Raw genomic sequence first — 22,625 nt, forward strand, 5'->3', positions numbered from 1 at the left:
TCACTCTTGTTGCCTAGGCTAGAGTGCAGTGGCGCGATCTCGGCTCACTGCAACCTCTGCCTCCCGGGTTCAAGTGATTCTCCTGCCTCAGTCTCCTGGGTAACTGGGATTACAGGTGCCCACCACCACACCTGACTAATTTTTTGTGTGTGTGCATGTATTTTTAGTAGAGACGGGGTTTCACCATGTTGGCCAGGCTGGTCTCTAACTCCTGACCTCAGGTGATCCACCTGCTTCGACCTCCCGAAGTGCTGGGATTACAGGTGTGAGTCACCGTGCCCAGCCCCATCTCACTCTGGTTTTGATCTCGTTCTGGTTGTGTTTCAATGCACCTCTATTTTCTCTCAATCTTGATCTCTGTCTCAGTCACACATAATCTGCCATGCTCTGAATTTCTCTGCCTCAAGTCCTCTGCAATTATTTTTCCTCTTTAGCTTGCTTCTACTTTTTAGTTCAAGTTCCTCCATTCCTGGCTTCCTATCTGGAGGTGGGATGTTGAGGGGAGCTGTTCTAAGAGTACTTGCTCTCTCCCTTCCTGTCTGAATCGGAAAACCAAACTCACAATCAACCAACATCACCACACACACACCACCACCGCAAGATGGTTAAGAGATTAGTCCTGAATGGGTGTTAAGTGTTGGGGGGTGAGGATCAGAATGGGGTGGGGAGGCAAAAGCTAAGAGAGTCAAAGGAGTTGGTCTGAGCTGAGTCTCTACTCCAAGAAGGACATTCTAGTAGCAGATCCAAGAGACAAAAAGTGATACTGTGTGTGAGTCACTCAGTTTTCCCAGAACTCCCACCACTTCTGGACACAGGATGCCTCGGCTCAGCCAGCCAAACCCCATTCCCCAAACCTACAGATACCTTGAGGGATTCAGCTTCCAAGTCTGAGGATACAGTTGCATGAAAAGGACATTGAATTCTGTTAAATAGTATATGTGGGTAGGATATAATATCCAGGAAGTTCATGTCAGGACAATAAGGCTTTGAAAATATTTGGTGCCGAAAAGGTAGTGAATCACTTTTTAGATTATAAGAAACGCAATCACTAATTGCGCTGGAGGAGACGTTCCCCTCCAGAGACTGCGGTTCAGGGGTGATCCCTACACCTTAGGCTTTCAAAATACACACACACACACACACCCCGACACACACTACAGCAAAGTTCTTTTTTTATTTCTTTTTTAAATTTGATACAGCAAAGTTCTGACACACCAACACAGGTAATCTTTGGTTATTGTTATTTAACATTATCTTGAGTAGAAAACAAGAACTTTTTGAACAAAACCCTTTCAATTGATTTATTTCTCTTGTTTTCTAAATCTTCAGCTTACTTGCCTTATTGACATTCTAGTGTTCCATTACACAGTAGGGTGGCTGTAGTTAACGATAATGCATTGCGTCTTCCAAAATAGTTAGAAGAGAGGATTTTAATGTTCTTACCACAAAGAAATGACAAATGTCTCAGTAATGGATATAATAATTACCCAAATTTGATTGTTGTACATTGCATGCCTGTATCAAAACATCACACTGTACCCCACAAATATGTACCATTATTGTATCAATTAAAAACATTTAATAACTGATTAATTAGGGTTATCCTTAATTAAATAATGAACAAAGACTTTTCCTTGTTGTCTATCAAGCCTTTCTAAAACAACATGGTCTGCCAGCTGCGGTGGCTCACACCTGTAGTTCCAGCACTTTGGGAAGCTGAGAGGCGCGGATCACTTGAGGCCAGGAGTTCGAGACCAACCTGGCCAACATGGTGAAACCGCATCTCTAGAAAAATACAAAAATGAGCTGGGCATGGTGGTACGTGCCTGTAGTCCTAGCTACGTGGGAGGCTGAGGCATGAGAATCACTTGAACCCGGGAGGCAGAAGTTGTAGTGAAATGAGATCATGCCACTACACTCCAGCCTGGGTGACAGAGTGAGAATCTGTTTCAAATAAAATAAAATAAAATAATACAAATAAAACAACATGGTTTCCCTATTTGATAGATGGTGAAACAAGTCCCAGAGGTTAAGTGAGTTGCCCAGTGAAGAAAAGACAGAGCTGCCACTTGTACCCAGATTGTTTGGATCCTAAAACCCAAAGCCTAAAAAGAGAATAATCCGCCTCTTACCCCCCACCAAGAAATTCTGTCAATTCTGTTGAGCTGAGAGAGAAAAACAGACAGACTGGAAATATGAAGAAAGTGGAATGGCCCCAGAGGATTTCCCTGTGTGAATTCAATTTACCCTTATTCAGATGGGAGATTATAGGTTATATAACCACCCCCCAAATAAAGCAATCTCTTCTCCAATGACATTCAAACCCGGAAAAGATGAATCCCAGGGTGTTCAGATTTCAGTATAAGCTGATCTCCCGGGACCTATTTAGGCAGGATCTGGTGCCCAGGACAGAACCTGTTGACCTGGCACCATGGAGCTGGGAGGGGCTGTCACCATCTTTCTGGCACTCTGCTTGTCTTGCCTGCTCGTCCTCATTGCCTGGAAACGAATGAATAAGGCAGGAAAGCTGCCCCCAGGTCCTACACCAATTCCTTTCCTGGGGAACCTGCTGCAAGTTCGAACTGACGCTACGTTTCAGTCTTTCATGAAGGTGAGTGTGTCTGTCTCCTCTAACAGGGCTTAGAGCAACTAATCCTATAGCCAGATTCACATAGAACCTTATGCCTTCTAAAGATAGACTCTCAGAAGCACAGACTTTGCAAATCTTAGAATTCTGAAATTTCAGAATCCTAAAATGTTGGAAACACACATTCTCAGTGCATTGAAATAAGACTTTCATGATCTCAGGACTTTGGAATCACAGTTCATTATATTTTTGAACACAAGGACACTTTGACTCAGGTTGTCTTAGCGCTTTGAGACTTGGTATCATGAAGTCTAAGATTCTAGAAATTTAACATTTCAGAGAGAGAAGTATGAATCTTGGAATTTATCGAATCCAGGTCCATTATTTTATAGATGAGAACAGTAAGTCTTGTGGGGAAGGATGAGCTTTTGCCTAGGATGATAGAAGCCAAGACTTCCGCGCCTGTTTCCCAATAGTCCTTCCAAGCCCAGATTTACCCTGATTCCTTAGTACCATGTTTATATCCCCCTGAAATCGCCATCCTCTAAAATCCTCGATTGGCCTATACTTGGTACTCCAATCAGTTCCTCCTCTTATGTTTTCCTTCACTCCAAGCTCAGGGAGAAATATGGCCCTGTGTTCACTGTGTACATGGGTCCCCGGCCAGTGGTGGTTTTATGTGGACATGAAGCAGTGAAGGAAGCCTTGGTAGACCAAGCGGATGAGTTCAGTGGCCGTGGAGAACTGGCTTCAATAGAGCGAAACTTCCAAGGTCATGGTAGGTAGCAACAACAACAAAAACAATAAAACCAGAAATGACTGCAATGTACTCTTTCTATGCCAGGTTCTTTGGTAAGTAAGTACTCGACATGACTTATTGCATTGACTCCCTTAGGAGAGCCGTTAACATTATACTAATGTTGTCAATGAGAACGCTAAGATAAGCTGGGCGTGGTGGCTCATGCCTGTAATCCCAGCACTTTGGGAGGCTGAGGCGGGTGGATGACCTGAGGTCAGGAGTTTGAGACCAGCCTGGCTAACATGGTGAAACCTGTTTCTACTAAAAACTAAAAATAAAAATTAGCTGAGCGTGGTGTCATATGCCTATAATCCCAGCTGCTCGGGAGGCTGAGGCAGGAGAATCACTTGAACCCGGGAGGCGGATGTTATAGTGAGCCGAGATCATGCCATTCTACTCCATCTTGGGCAATAAGAATGAAACTCTGTTTAAAAAAAAAAAAAGAAAAAGAAAACAAAAGAAAAAGCTAAGATAAAGATTAGATAATGTCACACAGTAAGTGGTAGGATCACTTTATTTTGAGCCTATGCCATCTGACTCTAAACTGTTTTCTATGTTATTTCTGCTCTTATTTTTAATGGATTAGTGATATTCTTTTTTTTTTTTTTTTTTTTTTTTTTTTTTTGAGACGGAGTTTCACTCTTGTTACCCAGGCAGGAGTGCAATGGCACGATCTCAGCTCAGTGCAACCTCTGCCTCCTGGGTTCAAGCAATTCTCCTGCTTCAGGCTCCTGAGTAGCTGGGATTACAAGCATGCGCCACCATGCAGGGCTAATTTTGTATCTTTAGTAGAGACGGGGTTTCTTTATTTTGGACAGGCTGGTCTCGAACTCCCAACCTCAGGTGATCCACCCACCTAAGCCTCCCAAAGTGCTGGGACTACAGGCATGAGCCACTGAACCTGGCGAATTAGTGATATTCTTTATGCACCCACTAAAGCTGTCATAGCCAACCTTATTTCTCATCTTCCTATACTCATCCACATACCTAAGCCATAGGTCTCTGCCTCCTTCACTTAGGTAGATCTCTTTCTCCCAAGCATCCATCTCTAACTGCCTTCAATTCCAAGCAGGCTCACCTCTTTCTTTCTTTCTTTCTTTCTTTCTTTCTTTCTTTCTTTCTTTCTTTCTTTCTTTCTTTCTTTCTTCCTTTCTTTCTTTCTTTCTCTCTCTCTTTCTTTCTTTCTTTCTTCCTTTCTTCCTTCCTTCCTTCCTTTCTCTCTCTCTTTCTCTCTCTTTCTTTCTTTTCTTTCTTTTTTTCTATTACCTTTTCTTCCTTTTGTCCATTGATCCATATTCATCAGAAAATCCATTCATTATTCTTTCTATAAAAACATCTTTCACTCTATTATTTATACATCAGTCAATTAACTTTCTATTTATTCATCTATCCATCATTCCATCCATTCATTAATTCTTTCATGTTTTATACATCTATCGATCTCTCTATCCACTCTCCAAACGTTATCCGTCTATCTCAAACCATCCATCCATTAACCATCCACCCATCTATTAAGTCTTCCATCCGTCCATCCTTCCACCTTCCTATGCATTCACTCAGTTATTTTTTTTTATTTATCCAGTTCCACCCCTCTTTCCTGTAAGAAACACTGTTTGATCTCCCCCTATCACTCCTGCACTGATTCCCTTTTCTTCCACTTCAGTCTGGACTTTTTTTTTCTTTTCTAAGGATCCTGCAGAGAAGGAACCTTACTCTCTTGATTGAGCCTTGAAGGTTGAGGATGGCTTCCTTGACAGCACAGTCTAGAGATTTCATAATCTGTCCCCATCACTGTGTAGCACCGAGTTGAACGCAGCAAGGGGAGGGAGGCAGAAGCCTGAGACTGAGATCTTGGCAGGTGTGGCTCTGGCCAATGGAGAGCGATGGAGGATTCTCCGACGCTTCTCCCTGACCATCCTTCGGGACTTCGGGATGGGAAAGCGGAGCATTGAGGAGCGAATTCAGGAGGAGGCTGGCTACCTACTGGAGGAGTTCCGGAAGACCAAGGGTATGGGGGCCACAAGGGGGAGGGCCACTAGGTGACTGGGTGGTTATGGAGCTCTCAGTCAAGAGAAGATGGGCTTTGGTGGGAGAAAGCTCTGGAATGGAAGAAGAGGGAAAATATTAAGAATCCACTGGGATTTCTGGCCAGTTTCCGTATTAAAAGTTTACATGAGCTGGGCATGGTGGCACATGCCCGTAGTGTCAGCCACTTGTGGGGCTGACGCCGGAGGATGCTTGTGTCCAGGAGTTCAAGGCTGCTGTAGTGCCTTGAACTGCACTGCACTTCAGCATGGGAGACACAGTGAGACTCTGTCTCTTAAAAAAACAACAACAAAACAGTTAACATGGAAGACCCTTAGAGACCACTTCTTTAGCAACTTTAATCAGTGGATCTCAGGGGGTCTGTGAGCTCTTGATATCCTATGCAGATTTTGGCGACATGTGACTTTGTGACTTTTCTTGAAGACAGGCTCAAATTTCATTACATTTGTATATCCATATTGTGGTAAAAAATACATAACCTAAAAGTTACCATATTCGCCTCTTTAAGTGTCCAGTTAATTAGTGTTAAGTATATTCATGTTGTGAAAAAAATCTTTTGAACTTTTTTATCTTGCAAATCTGAAACTCTATATTCATTTCATTATGTTTTAAAAGGAGTTCAGTCCCACCATAAAATAAGGTCTAGAAACACTGGGATCTATAGAGAAAGGACACAGAGGCTGGAAAAAAAAAAAACAAAACAAAATAGAAAAATAGATAAGAGGTAGAAATAGAGACACATTTTCTCTGCATCCAAGGCGCCTTGCCTGGTCTACATGGGTGATTAACAGGTCTATATAAAAACTTCAAATGCCCATGTACCCCAGACATTATTCATAAAATTGTGTATCTGTGAATATGTGCATTATTCTAGAGAAATTCTTCCCACATCTACTGATCTTGTTTTACAGAAGGTATAGGTGAGGGCAAGGGAAGAATTTTGTTTTGTTTTGTTTTGTTTTGAGACAGAGTCTTGCTCTTGTCACCCAGGCTGGAGTGCAATGGCACGATCTCGGCTCACTGCACCTCCCGGTTTCAAGCGATTCTCCTGCCTCAGCCTCCTGAGTAGCTGGCATTACAGGCGCCTGCCACCACATCTGGCTAATTTTTGTATTTTTAGTAGAGACGGGGTTTCGCCATGTTGGCCAGGCTGGTCTCCAACTCCTGATCTTGTGATCTGCCTGCCTCGGCCTCACAAAGTACTGAGATTACCAGGCATGAGCCACCACGCCCGGCCGGGAAGAATTTTTTTAATTGCCCAAATGGAATCATCGGTAGAGCTAGACAGAATTCAGGAACTTTTATAATGTGTCCCTTATCCCACTTTTCCCCAAATATGTGAGTCTCTAACATCAACACATTTAAGTAATAATAATACAAAATAATGATTAAGCTCAACTAGATTTTCTTGAGTGCTTACTGTATGCCAGGCATTGTGCTAATTATTTTATATGGATAATGATATTGAACCCTCATGAATCAACGAAATGGTTCCCAAACCAATTTGCAGATTGGACAATCTAGACCCAAAACACAAAAATGAAGTGGCTCACACATGTAATTAAGTAGTAGAGCTGGGACTCAGATGCATCACTGTGACTCCACACCCCATATTCATGACCATGGCCTCCAACATAAACAATTTCCACTACCCAGGTGCCCCCATCGACCCCACCTTCCTGCTGAGCCGCACCGTTTCCAACGTCATCAGTTCTGTTGTCTTTGGAAGTCGCTTCGACTATGAGGACAAGCAGTTCCTGAATCTGCTGCGGTTGATCAATGAGAGTTTCACTGAGATGAGCACTCCCTGGGCGCAGGTGCCCACCCAGCCACCTCTCTGTCCATGCACCAACCCCAGTTAACTAAGCACCTTCCTATACCCCACTTGATCCTCCCCACACCCCCGGGAGGTTAGTACAGTAGTTCCCCCTCATTGCTGGGGGATATGTTCAAGACCCCCGTGGATGCCTCAAGCCATGAATAGTATCCAATTCTATAGATACTAAGTTTTTCTGATATATACATACTGTGATAAAATTCAATGTATAAATTGAGTGCAGTAAAAGACTGGCATTCATAAGTAATAAAATAGAACAATTATAACAATATATTCTGACAACAGTTATGTGAATGTACTCTTTCTCTCTCAAAATATCTTATTATATGTAATATTTTTAGACTGCAGTTGACTGCACACATAACTGAAATGGTGGAAGGCAAAACCAGGGTTAAGGGGGAACTACTGTTTCAACAGGACCCAAGTTCCGTGAAGCAAAAGGGCCTCACCCGATTCTTAGACCCAGCACTGGACTTTGAGCCCAGCTGTCCACCTCCAGACTCAGCCCATGCGGGCCCCTGGCACCCATCACTGACAAAGTCCCCTTACGTATTCCCACAGCTATATGACATGTACTCTGGAGTCATGCAGTATTTGCCAGGAAGACACAATCGCGTCTACTACTTGATAGAAAAGCTCAAGGACTTCATTGCCTCCAGGGTCAAGATCAACGAAGCATCCTTTGACTCCCAAAACCCTCGGGACTTCATTGACTGCTTTCTCATCAAGATGCACCAGGTACCTCCTCTTCTTCCACTGGTCCCTCCCTCTTGTCTTCTCAACCTCTAGTCCCGCAACTTTCAACCAATCTGCAAACATTAAGGACAAAACAAAACATAAAAAACAAGCATTATTTCACAGGGTTTACTTTTATCTACAGATGAGTATAGAAACTATAAAAGTATAAACTGTTACAGCTTTAAAACAGACTTGGAATCTAGAAATTTTAGGAATTTGGAAAATTTAGGAACTTAGAAACTTAAAATCTTACACCTCATACATGCCAGAGAGTTACAACTGTAGTTTTGAGTCTTAGAATCTCAAAAACTTAGAAATTTTCTGAAGTTTAAAGTTTAAGTTAACATGTAAGTTAAAGTTAAAAGATTTGAACATGTAGGGACATAGGCATAGAATTTAAATTTCCAAGGGCAAAGGTTCAATAACATAAAAATATAAATTTACAAATGTATAAAACTCTAAGAAATGATGATACGGAAGTATTAACCTTCTGAATTTGTTTAGAGATATACATCTATTTCTATGTAGAGATATATCTCTGTTTCTATAGATATGTATCTCTATTTCTATATCTCTATAGATATATATCTTTATTTCCATATCTCTATAGAAATTTAGAAAGTTAATACTTCTGTATCACCATTTCTTAGAGTTTTATACATTTGTAAATTTATATTTTTATTATCAAATCTTTGCCCTTGGAAATTTAAATTCTATACGCTACTGTCCCTACATGTTCAAATCTTACAAGGCATCCTACATTCTTCTTCTCCTCCTATCCTCCCTATTGTTCACTCCATCACATCCACCCCGGCTTCTGCCTTGCTGTTTCTCTAACACACCAGGCACGTTCCTGCCCCAGGACCTTTTTTCTGACTGTGTTCTCTCCCAGACACGCTTGGTTTACCCACCTATTGTTTCCCTATACAACAGACAATAAAGCCAATGAGAAAATAAGACAATAGGCCAGGCGCAGTGACTCACGCCTGTAATCCCAGCACTTTGGGAGGCCGAGGTGGGCGTATCAACTGAGGTCAGAAGTTTGAGACCAGCCTGGCCAACATGGTGAAATCCCATCTCTACTAAATATTCAAAAAAAAGAAAAATTAGCCAGGCATGGTGGCAGGCGCCCGTAACCCCAGCTACTCAGGAGGCTGAGGCAGGAGAATTGCTTGAACCTAGGAGGTGGAGGTTGCAGTGAGATAGTATCATGCTACTGCACTGCAGTCTGGGTGACAGAGCAAGACTGTCAAAAAAAAAAAAAAGACAATAAAGACAGAAGAGAGTGACTCCATTCACTATCCCCTCACTCTCAGGATAAAAATAATCCTCGTACAGAATTCAACCTCAAGAACTTGGTCCTCACCACTCTGAACCTCTTCTTTGCTGGCACGGAGACGGTGAGCTCTACACTGCGCTATGGATTCTTGCTGTTAATGAAGCATCCTGAAGTGGAAGGTGAGTCCACCCTGAGCTGCTTATCTGGTACCTCCCCCTCCCAATATAAAGAAGACATCATCTTGAAAATCTAGAATCCCAGGGCCTCAGACTCTTCACCCTTTAGAACTTCAGGACGTGAAACACGACATCCCCGACTGTGGGGGTCATTTAACTTAATCTTCAACTTGGTGTCTGTGGCCTGTGGCCATTGTAACAAATTACCAGGAACTTAGTCGTCTAAAACAACACAAATGTATTATCTTTCTGTTCTGAATTTCAGAAGTTCAAATAGGCTTTCACTGGCTGACACCAATGGACCATCTGATTCTCTGCCTTTTCTGGGTGTTAAAGCTGTACTCTTTGTAATCCTGGGTTCACGACTCTGTTCTCCATCTTCAAAGCCAGCAGTGTAGCTTCTTCAAACCTCTATTTGCTTCTGGCATCACATCTTTTATTCTTTTTCTTTTCTTTTTGGAGACAGAGTCTTCCTCTGTTGCTCAGGCTGGGGTGCAGTGGTGTGATCTCAGCTCACACAACCTCTGCCTCCTTGGTTCAAGCGATTCTTCTACCTCAGCCTCCTGAATAGCTGGGATTACAGGTGTGTGCCACCATGCCCAGCTAATTTTGTATTTTTAGTAGAGACAGGGTTTTGCCATGTTAGCCAGGCTGGTCTGAAACTCCTGACCTCAGGTGATCCACCCGCCTTGGCCTCCCAAAATGCTGGGATTACAGGTATGAGCCACTGCTCCCAGCCTGACATCTTTTTTTTTCTAACTCAGATTCTCCTGCCTCTCTCTTATACAGATACACAATATTATATTGAGGGCCAATCTCGGCAACCCAGGCTAATCTTTTCGTCTCAAGATTCTTAATTTACTGGCATTTTCAAAGTCTCTCGTGTCTTTTTGTTACCCTTATATACATAGCCTTCCAGGCATTAGGTTTTAGAGACTTGGAGGTGGTTATCTCTGATGGCCATTATTGAGCCAACCGCCCTGCCAAAGTTAAATAGAATTCGTCTCCAATAAATTATGATCTGGTCCATTTGAGTAACTTTAGTAATGAAGAACTCACTACTTGCTTAAGGAAAATTCCCAATTTTGGCCCCTCTCCTTAATAAGGCAATTCAAAACAAGCCAAAGGATTTCTCCTGGCGCAGATGAGAGACACTAACACACTTCCACTCAAATGTTTCTAGTCTTACCTCCATTGTCTGAGTTGTCTTTCACCAGTCTAAATAATCAGGCCGGGTGCGGTGGCTCATGCCTGTAATCCCAGCACTTTGGGAAGGCAGAGATGGGCAAATCGCTTGAGGCCAGGACTTCAAGACCAGCCTGGCCAACATGGTGAAACCCTGTCTCTACTAAAAATGCAAAAATTAGCCAGGTGTGGTAGTGCACACCTGTAATCCCAGCTACTTGGGGGGCTGAGGCATAAGAGTCATTTGATCCCGGGAGGCAGAAGTTGCAGTGAGCCAAGATTGCACCGCTGCACTCCAGCCTGGGGACACAGCAAGACTCCTTCTAAAAAAAAGAAAAAAAAAATAGAAAAAAGAAAAGAAAATCAAATCAAATCAAATATTTATTGGATGCTTCTATGTGCCAAGCACTGTCCTAGCTCCTTGTACACCAGACTTTATGTAATGTTTACAACTCTATGACCTTGTCCAACCATCACACTCATTTTGAAGATGACAAAACACAAGTTCAGAAGGTGAAGTCACACAGGCCGGGCGCGGTGGCTCACGCCTGTAATCCCAGCACTTTGGGAGGCTCAGGCGTGCGGATCACGAGGTCAGGAGATCAAGACCATCCTGGCTAACACGGTGAAACCCCGTCTCTACTAAAACTATATAAAAAAAAAAATTAGACGGGCGCGGTGGCGGGTGCCTGCTGCCCCAGCTACTCTGGAGGCTGAGGCAGGAGAATGGCGTGAACCCGGGAGGCGGAGCTTGCAGTGAGCTGACATCGTGCTACCGCACTCCAGCCTGGCCAACAGAGCGAGAAGACTCCATCTCCAAAAAAAAAAAAAGAAGGTGAAGTTACTCATCCCTAAACCCTAAAGTGCAAAGAGGAGTAACTCGACCAATGGTGATCTTAATCAGTGAAATAACCACTTGCCATTTGTGTCAATCCTGTTCTAGTCACCTAGCATGCCTCTTTCCCATTTTGTAAAAATCCCATATATGAGAGCCAAGTTGGCACCATGGCTTTCTGATGCTTTTAAATAAAGACCAAATGTCCTGGCAGCATTCAGGACTCCAAGCTGCCTGTCACCTGATGTCTGACAAGTAATTGAGCACCACCAGTGTGTCACTTGTTAAGTTAAAGAAGCGCCCGAACAGGCCGGGTGCCGTGGCTCACACCTGTAATCCCACCACTTCAGGAGGCCAAGGTGGGTGGATCACGAGGTCAGGAGTTCAAGACCTGCTTGACCAACATGGTGAAACCCCGTCTCTATTAAACATACAAAAATTAACTGGGCGGGTGGCAGGCACCTGTAATCCCAGTTATGCTGGAGGCTGAGGCAGAAGAATCACTTGAAGGGGAGGCGGAGGTTGTAGTGAGCCGAGATCATGCCATTGCACTCCAGCCTGTGTGACAGGCTGCTAAAAAAAAAAAAAAAAAAAAAAAAAGGCGACCAAACATGCATGGCTTGCATCTGAGATCTCTTTCTGTTGGAGCTTGGAATGCATGATTTGCCCTGGCTTCCCTAATAAAAACACCTCCTGTGTTTTTGTTTTTGTTTTTGTTTTTGTTTTCTCTGTTCTCCACTATATTTTCTGGCCCCTTCCAGCTAGGATCCACGAAGAAATTAACCAGGTGATTGGACCACACCGGCTCCCAAGTGTGGATGACCGGGTCAAGATGCCCTATACGGATGCCGTCATCCATGAAATACAGAGACTGGTAGACATCGTGCCCATGGGTGTCCCCCACAATGTCGTCCGGGACACTCAATTTCGAGGCTACCTTCTGCCCAAGGTGGGGTTGCACCCTCATTGCCTCCCTTCCACTGCACTTCTCTCTCCCCCTGGTTCCCTACTCCTGTAGCCCAACACTGATTTCTCCTAACTGCCCCCATTTTCACCCCAGGGCACAGATGTATTTCCCCTGCTTGGTTCTGTCCTCAAAGACCCCAAATACTTCCGCTACCCAGATGCCTTCTATCCCCAGCACTTTCTGGATGAGCAGGGCCGCTTCAAGAAGAATGAAGCTTTTGTACCTTTTTCCTCTGGTAGGTTTCTCCGGTCTGACTTCCCCCTAGGCATGTGCTAAATCCACCCCCCAGCCACTGGTCTGTATTTGAAGTTCAAGTCACAATGTGAGTTTGAAGGTTATATCTTAGAACCATAAAGTTTTAGAATCCCAGAATTAGTAAATATTGGAACGATTGACCCTGACAATTAGAAAAAAAAAGTTAGGATGGTAATAGCACTAAACAGGGCATAAACCAACTGGCTGTTAAGAACAAAATAAGATATATTTTCTGTGTTTCCAGGCAGATAGCCTCTGAACCTTTGCCGTTGATCTACAAAAGCAGCCATAGACAATATGTAAATGAATGAGGGTGTGTGTGAGCCTGAAAAACTGTTTACAGACAATGAAATTTGAATTTTATCTTCATATATCACAAAAGAGTCTTTTTTCCCCAACCATTTTAAAATGCAAAAGCATTCCTAGTTTGCAGGCTGTATGAACACAAGCAGCAGGGCACATTTGCCCAACAGACAGTCATTTGCCTACTGATGGCATAAAATCTATATGCAGCAACATTTTAAGTGTATGTTAGTGGGACACAATGGCTCACACCCGTAATCCCAGCACTTTTGGAGGCCGAGGCAGGCGGATCACTTGAGGCCAGGAGTTCAAGAGCAGCCTGGCCAACATGGTGAAATCCCATCTCTACTAAAAATACAAAAATTAGCCAGGCATGGTGGCCTGCGCCTCTAATCCCAGCTACTTGGGAGGCTGAGGCACAAAAATCACTTGAACCCGGGAGATGAGGTTACAGTGAACCAAGATCATGTCACTGTACTCCAGCCTGGGAGACAGAGTGAGACCCGGTCTCAAACAAACAAAAAACAACAACAAAAAGTGTATGTTGTTTGGATCCTGGAGTCAGGGCAGTGGTTGGGAACCTGGACTCCACTCCACCTTTTAGAAATGGTGGGGCCTTGGGTGAGTCACTTCAGCCGCCGTCTGTGAAACAGGGATTCATCCCTCCAAACAATTGGATGAGCGGCTTACAAACAGTAGGTGTTATTAACGGTGAGTTTCACTTTTCTTCTCACCAGTGTCTGGCACATAATAGGCATTTGACAAACCCTTGAGGAACTGAAATGAACACAACCTTGAAACTCATGGATCCTATACAACCATTCCCTCTTGGAATGGGATGGAATCAGAGCCATCAGAGAAGTAGCAGGTCCTAGCTGAGCCTAACTGTAGACACCCACTAAGCCTGTGTAACACCCCTTTATAAAGCAGGCACAGTCATGAGCCCTGAGGTGCTGATGAGGCAGCTGAGGCTCAGTGGGGTGGTCAGTCCAGACACCCCCGACACCCCATGACCTGAGCAGGTGCGACCCTTCCTTCTGTCCTTCCCTGTGCCTGCAGGAAAGCGCATCTGCCTGGGTGAGGCCATGGCCCGCATGGAACTCTTTCTCTACTTCACCTCCATCCTTCAGAACTTCTCTCTACGCTCGCTGGTGCCACCTGGGGACATCGATATCAACCCCAAGCTCTCAGGCTTTGGCAACATCCCCCCGACCTATGAACTCTGCCTCGTGGCCCGCTGAGCGCCACCTGCGGGGCAAGGAGGAAGTGGGGAATGCAGCTCTCCTCTCATGTTCAGGAGCACCCCTCTTCCTCATCTTACTAATCCTCACAGCATCCCTAAGAGGAGGCACCATGATTACAGAGTCAGCCAGGGTCACCTGAGAATGTACAGCTGCGTGTCTTCCCCTCCCATAGAAGAGCAACGCCCTGTGCAAGATCTGCACCTCTGCCTGCAGGTTTCACGGTCACATGGTCACCGTGGCTTCGGTTTCTGGCTGCATCAAATCCTTAGTGTAGACCCTGTGTCTTCATGTTGTCCCTTTTTGTGTGTGCTGTGATTTTGAGCAAAATGTAGTCTAAAATCCTTTCTGCTTGGTTCTTGTCTTTACCCACCAGCCCCCGAAAAGTCAACAAAGACCTCAAGTCTGTTGAGTGTAGCAAGTTTACTGTGTATTATGTGTGACAGCGATGTAGGGTACAATCAACAGCTTGAAATGTCTTTCTTGACTTGTTATTAGTTATAGTTTCTGCCAGCTCCGCTCCAGTGACTTCCCCTGGGTAAAATGTCCCATCCCCACCCATCTTACTGACTCATTACCTTTCTCCACCGTCATCTCTTCTAATCTTGCTTTCTGGTTGCTCTTACTTGAACTCCCAATTCCAAATACTCCCCAGTCCATTTGTTTGTTTTGAGATGTAGTCTTACTCTGTGGCCCAGGCTGGAGTGCAGTGGCACCATCTAGGCTCACTGCAACTTCCGCCTCCCGGGTTCAAGCAATTTTTGTGCCTCGGCCTCCCAAGTAGCTGAGATTATAGGCATGTGCCACTGCACCTGGCTAATTTTTGTAATTTTAGTAGAGATGGGGTTTCGCCATGTTGTCCAGGCTGGTCTCAAAATACTGACCTCAAGCGATTCACCCACCTTGGTCTCCCAAAGTGCTGGGATTACAGACGTGAGCCACCATGCTCGGCCTCCCCACCATGCTTGGCTATCCCCATTTTTGACGATAGCTCGGTTGTTCCCACCTTCTATCATTCCCTTTCCAAACTCCATTAACTGACAACAATGTTCCCTCTTTTTCATTTATTCAGTCAATATTTATTGAATACCCAACATGTGCCGGCATAGTCTTCAGGGACTTGAAATCCATCAGTAAGCAAAACAGACAAAAACTCCTGCCTTCAAGGAGCTTACATTCTAGTAAGGAAGGTGAACAATAGAGCACACAGGAAATAAATATGCGAAAGACATACCGCGTTAGAAAAGCAAGGCTGATAAGTGGGATACACATTCTGTGATTGGAATTGTAAATGGATGGTTAGGGGTGGTTTCACAAGGTGATGGAGCAACAAGCTATGAAGATACCTGGGAAGGAAGTGTTCCTGGTAGAATGATTAAAAACAGCAGCAGCTGGGCATGGTGGCTCACGCCTGTAATCCCAACACTTCGGAGGCCGAGGCAGGCAGATCACGAGGTCAGGAGATGGAGACCATCCTGGCTAACACGGTGAAACTTCGTCTCTACTAAAAATACAAAAAATTAGCTGGGCGTGGTGGCAGGTGCCTGTAGTCCCAACTATTCAGGAGGCTGAGGCAGGAGAATGATGTGAACCCGGGAGGCAGAGCTTGCAGCGAGTCGAGATCCTGCCACTGCACTCCAGCCTGGGTGACAGAAGGAGACACCATCTAAAAACAAAAACAGAAACAAAACAAAACAAAGAAACAAAAAAATGGCAGCGACCGGGCACAATGGTTCACACCTGTAATCCTCATACTTTGGGAGGTCAAGGTAGTCACGTCACCTGAAGTCAGGAGTTTGAGATCAACCTGACCAACATGGTGAAAACCCCATCTCTACGAAAAATACAAAAGTTAGCTGGGCTTGGTGGCAGGTGCCTGTAATCCCAGCTACTCAGGAGGCTGAGGCAGGAGAACCGGTTGAACCTGAGAGGCAGAGGTTGCAGTGAGCTGAGATTGCGCCATTGCACTCCAGCCCGGGCAACAGTGTGAGATCCCGTCTCAAACAAACAAACAAACAAACAAACAAACAAACAAACAAACCATCAGAGTCCTAAGGCAGGAGGCTGTGTGCATCCAGGAATCCACAGGGAGCAGGTGTAGCTGGCATGGAGGAGGAAGACAGAGTAGGAGTGAAGGAAACGAGACCAGGGAGGTTTTGGGGGCCAGACTGTGTGGGGTCTTATGTGCCAAGGTGAGGCCTTGTTTTTTACCCTGAAAGTGATCGAGGTCTTTGGAGGGATAGTGAGCAGAGGGTGACATGTACTGACATATTTTATGGGGCTCACACTAGCTATCATATGATGGATATGAAAGCAAAGACCTATTAGCAAGCTACTGCAACTGGTGATGTTGACTCAGACCCAGCAGCAGCAGTGAAGCTGGGCAGAATATGGTAGATTTGAAACCTATTTCACTACCTGGTCTCTGTTTTGGGGCTTCAGGAACTGGATGCCTCAGGCCTCAGCCCAGCTGAGTTGGGGGCTCCGCAAAACCTCCACTAACATCTTGATTCCACTGCTTTTCACCTTTTCTGGAGGCTGAGGGAGAGCCCTGAGGCCTGCCTGTCTCCTTTGGGAAGCTCCACCTGATTGCAGCCTCTGTCTCCCAGCCAGAGCCCCTCACTCCCTCTGGTTCTGTATGATTCATTGTCTGACCTTCCCTGGGGGAGGGAGGCAGTGATCTGACCTACCCGCCCAATTCAGTAGCCGTGGAGCTGGGGGAGGTATCTATGAGGCCAGTTTGATGGATGGGTGAGAAGAAAGAAAGTCTTCCTTCCTGGTCTCCTCCTTATCCCTCACCCCACCCTCTGGAATCATGACAGTTACATAATCACCTCCACCTTACTCCTTCCCACAGGCAGAGAGCCAGAAGGGGAGGTATGTGGGCAATGAGCATGGGTAAGAAGAGAGCAAGAGAAAAGCTTCCAGGGGGGCAGAAAGGAAGAGAAAGAGACAAAGAGAGAGAGAGCAAGAGAGAGAGAGAGCACACCAGAGAGAGATGGAGGGGAGAGAGAGATGGAGAGAGAGAGAGAGAGAGAGAGAGAGCACCAAGGAGAAATGGGGGAGAGACAGAGAAAGAGATGGAAAGAGAGAGAGAGAGGAGAGAGAGATGGAGAGAGAAAGATAGAGAGAGAGAAAGAGAGACAGCACCACAGAGAGATGAGAGAGAGAGTAACAAGGAGAGATGGAGAGAGGAGAAGATAGACAGAGAGAAAGAAAGAGAGACCAACAGCACCAGGGAGAGATGGGGAGGTGAGAGAGATGAAGAGAGAGAGAGAGAGAGAGACAAAGAGAAAGAGAGAGAGACAGAGAGCACAAGGGAGATATGGAGACAGAGAGAGGTGGGGGGAGGAGAGAGAGATGGAGAGAGAGAGCATGCACCAGGGAGAGATGGAGGGAACAACAGAGAGAGAGGGATGGGGAGAGAGAGAGAGAGAGAGAGAGAAGAGCAAAGAGCACCAAGGAGAGATGGAGAGGGGCGGAGAGAGAGAGAAAGAGAGACCGAGAACACCAGGGAGAGATGGAGGGTTGAGACAGATGAAGAGAGAGAGAGGAGAGAGAGAGAGAAAGAGAGAGAGAGACAGCACAAGGGAGAGATGGAGAGAGAGCGGTAGAGAGAGGAAAGAGAGATGGAGAAGGACCACCAGGGAGAGATGGAAAGAAAGGGAGAGGCAGAGAGAACCAAGGAGATACCGAGAGAGAAGGAAAGAGAAAGTGCCAGAGAGAGAGAAGGGGGAGAGGAAGGGAGGGAAGGAGGGGAAGGAGAGGGAGGCAGGGAAGAAGGTTGGAACGGATGGAGGGAATAACTGGGACCCAGTGAAACAGGGAGAAGGAATCTGAGAAAGACACAGGACACAGTTAGAGGGAGAGGCAGAGAGAGATGGAAAGAGGCACCCACAGAGAAAGGAAGAGGTGGACAGCTGGAGAGATGCTCAGTCAGAAAGGTGTAGATGGAGATATAGACAGACCCAGAGCCCTGGAAAGACCTAGACAAGTGACAAAGAGAGACTCAGAGGAGACAATCAGAGAAGTACAGAGTGACTGATCTAGAAGTTCAAAGAGAAGGACAGAGAGACACAGGAAAAGAAGAAACAGCCCAATGAAGGAGGCAGAGACTTGCCTGGGGCAGAAACGGAGGGTGGCAGCAGGGAGGAGAAATACCACCCGATCGTAGGGGTGGGTGGCCCTGCCCAGACATGCCAGCTTGGCCTGGGAAGCCTTGTGAGCAGCCAGCATGTCATTATTTTTCTAGTACCTCTTGTGCGCCAGGCCCTGCCAAGACGATTTCTTTTAATCCCAACAACAAGTCTCAATGATAACCATTACAGCTCATTCTTACAGTGCACAATGATATCCCAGACTTTTTGCAAGTGCAAAAAGCTCTTTGCACCTACCTCACCGAATCATCAAACAGCCCCACATGAGAGACGCTATGATTATCTCCATCTACAGAGGCCGAAATAAGGCACATAGAGGGATTAAGTCACTTCTCAAAGGCACCAGCATGGAGCTGGGATTCAACATCCAGACACTCTAGCTCCGATTGGTGATGTTGTCTTCTTCATTCCTGAGAGACAGAGAGCTGAGAACTCTAAAGATGTGGCCCCCAGATTTGGAGAAGTGGGAGTTCTTTTGCAGGTGTCAAAAGATCAACCACAAGAGCCAATGAACACCCTGAAATAGTCATGCAGCTGGGTGTCATCATGCCCACATAGAAAAACTGCATGCAAGTATTTTGGAACCCTTGAAGGCTCAGCTCTTATTTATTCCACAAATATTTATTGTGAACCATACTATATGTCAGTTCTGGAGGGTGGGGGAACACACAGGGACCAAGCAAACCATGACAAAAGTAACAATTAAATAAATGAGAACCAGCCAGGCATCGTGGCTCACACCTGTAATCTCAGCTCTTTGGGAGGTCAAGACGGGAAGATCGTTTGAGACCAAGAGTTTGAGACCAGCCCGGGCAAAATAGCAAGACTCCATCTCTCCAAAAAATTTAAAAGTTAGCCAGAGGTGGTGTCACACACCTGTAGTGACCACTACTCGGGAGTCTGAGGTGGGAGGATTGTTTGAACCCAGGAGTTGGAGGCCACAATGAGCCGTGATCACACCTCTGCACTCCAGCCTAGGTGATATGGTTTGGCTGTGTCCCCACCCAAATCTCATCTTGAATTGTAGCTCCCATAATCCCTACATGTTGTGAGAGGGACCCGGTGGGAGATCATTAAATCATAGGGGCGATTTCCTCCATAGTGTTCTCACAGTAGTGAATAAGTCTCGTGAGATCTGTTGGTTTTATAAGGGGAAACCCCTTTCACTTGGTTCTCATTCTCTCTCTTGCCAGCTGCCATGTAAGACATGCCTTTTGCCTCTCACTATGATTGTGAGGCCTCCCCAGCCATACAGAACTGTGAGTTTATTAAACCTCTTTTTCTTTATAAATTACCCAGTCTAGAGCATGTCTTTATCAGCAGCACGAAAACGGACTAATACAATGGACTACAGAGCAAGACTCTGACTCTGTAAATAAATAAAGATAGATGATAGATACATAGATAGATAAATAGATAGATAGACAGATAGATAGATAGACAGATAGATAAATAGACAGGAAATAAGGACCCTGCCCTCCCAGAGCTGTCATTTTAGCAGGAGGAGGTATTATCAGAGCCGATGCCTGCTTGCTCCTGGAAGGTGCCGAGCTTGCTTTCTCACCTCTAGGCTTTTGACCTTGCTGTTCCCTCAGCTGAGAAGGCTTCTCCCCACATCTTCCCATGGCCAATTCTCAGAAGTCTTCTCAAAGGAATCCTCTCTGACCACTCAATCTGAAGTAATACCCCCTGGAACCCTCGTACACTATTGATGGTAATGTAAATTAGTAGAGCCACTTTGAGGAACAATATGGAGGCTCCTTAAAAAAAAAAAAGTTGAAATAGGTCAGGTGTAGTGGCTCATGCCTGTAAACCCAGCACTTTGGGAGGCTGAGGCAGGTGGATCACTTGAAGTCAGGAGTTCAAGAGCAGCCTGGCCAACATGGTGAAACTCCATCTCTACTGAAAATACAAAAATCAGCCAGGCCTGATGGCGGGTGCCTGTAGTCCCAGCTACTCGGCATGCTGAGGCAGCAGAATTGCTTGAAACCAGGAGGCAGAAGTTGCAGTGAGCTGAGATCATGCCACTGCACTTCAGCTTGGGTGACAGAGTAAGACTCCGTCTCAAAACAAAACAAAACAAAACAAACAACAGCAACAGTAGAAAACAAAAGAAAAACACTAAAAATAGAGCTACCACACAATGCAAAAATCCCACTGCTAAGTGTGTATATATATATATATAAAGGAAATCCGTGTATAGAAGAGATGTCTGCATGCACACGTATTTTGCAGCTCTGTTCACAATAGTCAAGACATGGAATCAGCCTAAGTGTTCACGTGGTGTCCGTACAGAAGGGAGAACTATTCCGCCATTAAAGAAGAATGAGATCCTGCTGTTTGCAGCAACATGGGTGGAACTGCAGGACATTATGTTAGGTGAAATAAGCCAGGCACAGAAAGGCAAACTGCACATTCTTACACATTCATGGGAGCTAAAAATTAAAACAATTGAACTCATGGAGGTAGAGTAGAATGATGGTTGCCAGAGGCTGGGAAAGGTGGAGTTGAGGGAGAGGGGATGGCTAATGGGTATGAAAATATAGTTCGATACAATGAATAAGATCTAGTTTTTGATAGTACAGCAGGATGATTACCATCAGTAATAATTTGTTGTACTTTTTTTTTTTTTTTTGAGACCGAGGTCTCACTCTGTCGCCCAAGCTGGAGTGCAGTGGCACCAACTTGGCTCACTGCAAACTCCACCTACCAGGCTCAAGCAATTCTCCCAGTTCAGCCTCCGGAGTAGCTGGGATTACAAATGCATGCCACCATGCCTGGCTAATTTTTTTTTTTTTTGTATTTTTGTAGAGACGGGGTTTCACCATGTTGCCCAGGGTGGTTTCGAACTCCTCAGCTCAGGCAATCTGTCCACCTCGGTCTCCTAAAGTGCTAGGATTACAGTCATGAGCCACTGTGCCCAGGCTGTGGTACATTTTAGCATAACAGAGGGAATGTAATTGTAATGTTTGTAACACAAAGAAATGGTGAGTGCTTGAGGTGGTGGTTACCCCATTTACCCTGATGTGGTTATTATAAGTGACTATACACTGTATGTCTGTCTACACTGTATGTCTGTGATTATACCTTGTATGTCTGTATCGAAATATTGCACATACCCCATAAATATATACACCTACTATGTAGCCACAAAGATTTTTAAAACTAAAAATAATTGCATAGAGTCCTCAAACCCCAATCTTCAGTACTTTTCTTGCCTTGCTCCACCCCAGGACCACAATTCAAAGCCTCAAGTCTATCAGAATTTCTCCCTCCAGTCTGCCATTTCACCTTACAAAATTCCAGAAGCTTCTGTAGTAAATATATAAGTCAAAAAGGAACTCCCAAGCTTGTCTGTGGAGTCCCACCCAAAGTTGCACCCCAACTGCCTTTCTGCCTTGCTAGCTGTTTCCCGTCTACCCACCTCCTCCTTTTCCATCCCTTCCGCACTAACCCGTCTCACCACCTGGACAGACTTGAGAAAGCCCTGTGGTTTATTTGCAAAGTGCTCCTCCAGAAAGGGCAGAGGCCAGAGTCCAGGAGAGAGGCAGCCCTGGGAGGTAGGATGGCCCCAGATCCAGAGTAGCAAGAGGCCACTGGGGACAATGAGGAGTGAGAAGGCTGAGGGCGCCGTGGTCCTCATTCCACCCACCTTCCATTCTTCTGTCGCTCTTAAAAGACAAGTTGCTCTGTTTGTTGTTTTATTTCTGTGGTTGGTGAGGGAAGGTGTGCCATGCATTTGCACTGGCAGAGTCCCTGCTAACTTTTCAGAGGCTACAAGGAGCCCAGAGCTGGCAGGTGCTACAGAGGCCAACAGGTTAGCATCTCAGGGCTGAGTCCCAGAGCCAGCTTCCCTTTGACCACAGGCTGGCTGATGTATCCTTGTGATAAAGATATTAAACTTACAACCCCTCCTTCAGGGAAGGGTGGTGGTCCTGCTGGTGGAATGTGTGAAGGCTGAATTTATTTATTTATTTTTGTTTTTGAGATGGAGTCTTGCTTTGTTGCCCAGCCTGGAGTGCAGTGGCGGGATCTGGGCTCACTACAACCTCTGCTTCCTGCATTCAAGTGATTCTCCTGTCTCAGCCTCCTGAGTAGCTGGAACTACAGATTCGTGCCACCATGCCTGGCTCATTTTGTTGTTGTTGTTGTTGAGACAGGGTTTCAGTATATTGGTCAGGCTGGTCTTGAACCCCTGACTTGAGGTCATCCACCTGTCT

The 22,625-nt window shown here is 45.3% G+C and overlaps 1 protein-coding gene across 2 annotated transcripts; it reads left to right on the forward strand.

Moving 5' to 3' along the window:
- Positions 1 to 2,057: 2,057 nt before the first annotated feature.
- CYP2G2 (cytochrome P450 family 2 subfamily G member 2) lies at positions 2,058 to 14,813 on the forward strand. 2 transcript variants are annotated; one of them, XM_007996878.3, is made up of 9 exons: positions 2,058 to 2,611; positions 3,203 to 3,365; positions 5,245 to 5,394; positions 7,089 to 7,249; positions 7,831 to 8,007; positions 9,324 to 9,465; positions 12,244 to 12,431; positions 12,543 to 12,684; positions 14,067 to 14,356. In XM_007996878.3, exons 1-9 carry the CDS (start codon positions 2,432 to 2,434, stop codon positions 14,246 to 14,248), a joined length of 1,485 nt encoding a protein of 494 aa, XP_007995069.1. In that variant the 5' UTR covers positions 2,058 to 2,431; the 3' UTR covers positions 14,249 to 14,356. The 2 variants fall into 2 exon arrangements, with proteins under 2 accessions (XP_007995069.1, XP_072873368.1); XM_073017267.1 differs by lacking the exon at positions 12,543 to 12,684 and having other exon boundaries at positions 14,067 to 14,813.
- Positions 14,814 to 22,625: the final 7,812 nt, after the last annotated feature.

The sequence above is a fragment of the Chlorocebus sabaeus genome, chromosome 6 (genome assembly GCF_047675955.1).
Source record: "Chlorocebus sabaeus isolate Y175 chromosome 6, mChlSab1.0.hap1, whole genome shotgun sequence".
NCBI classification, from domain to species: Eukaryota; Metazoa; Chordata; class Mammalia; order Primates; family Cercopithecidae; genus Chlorocebus; species Chlorocebus sabaeus.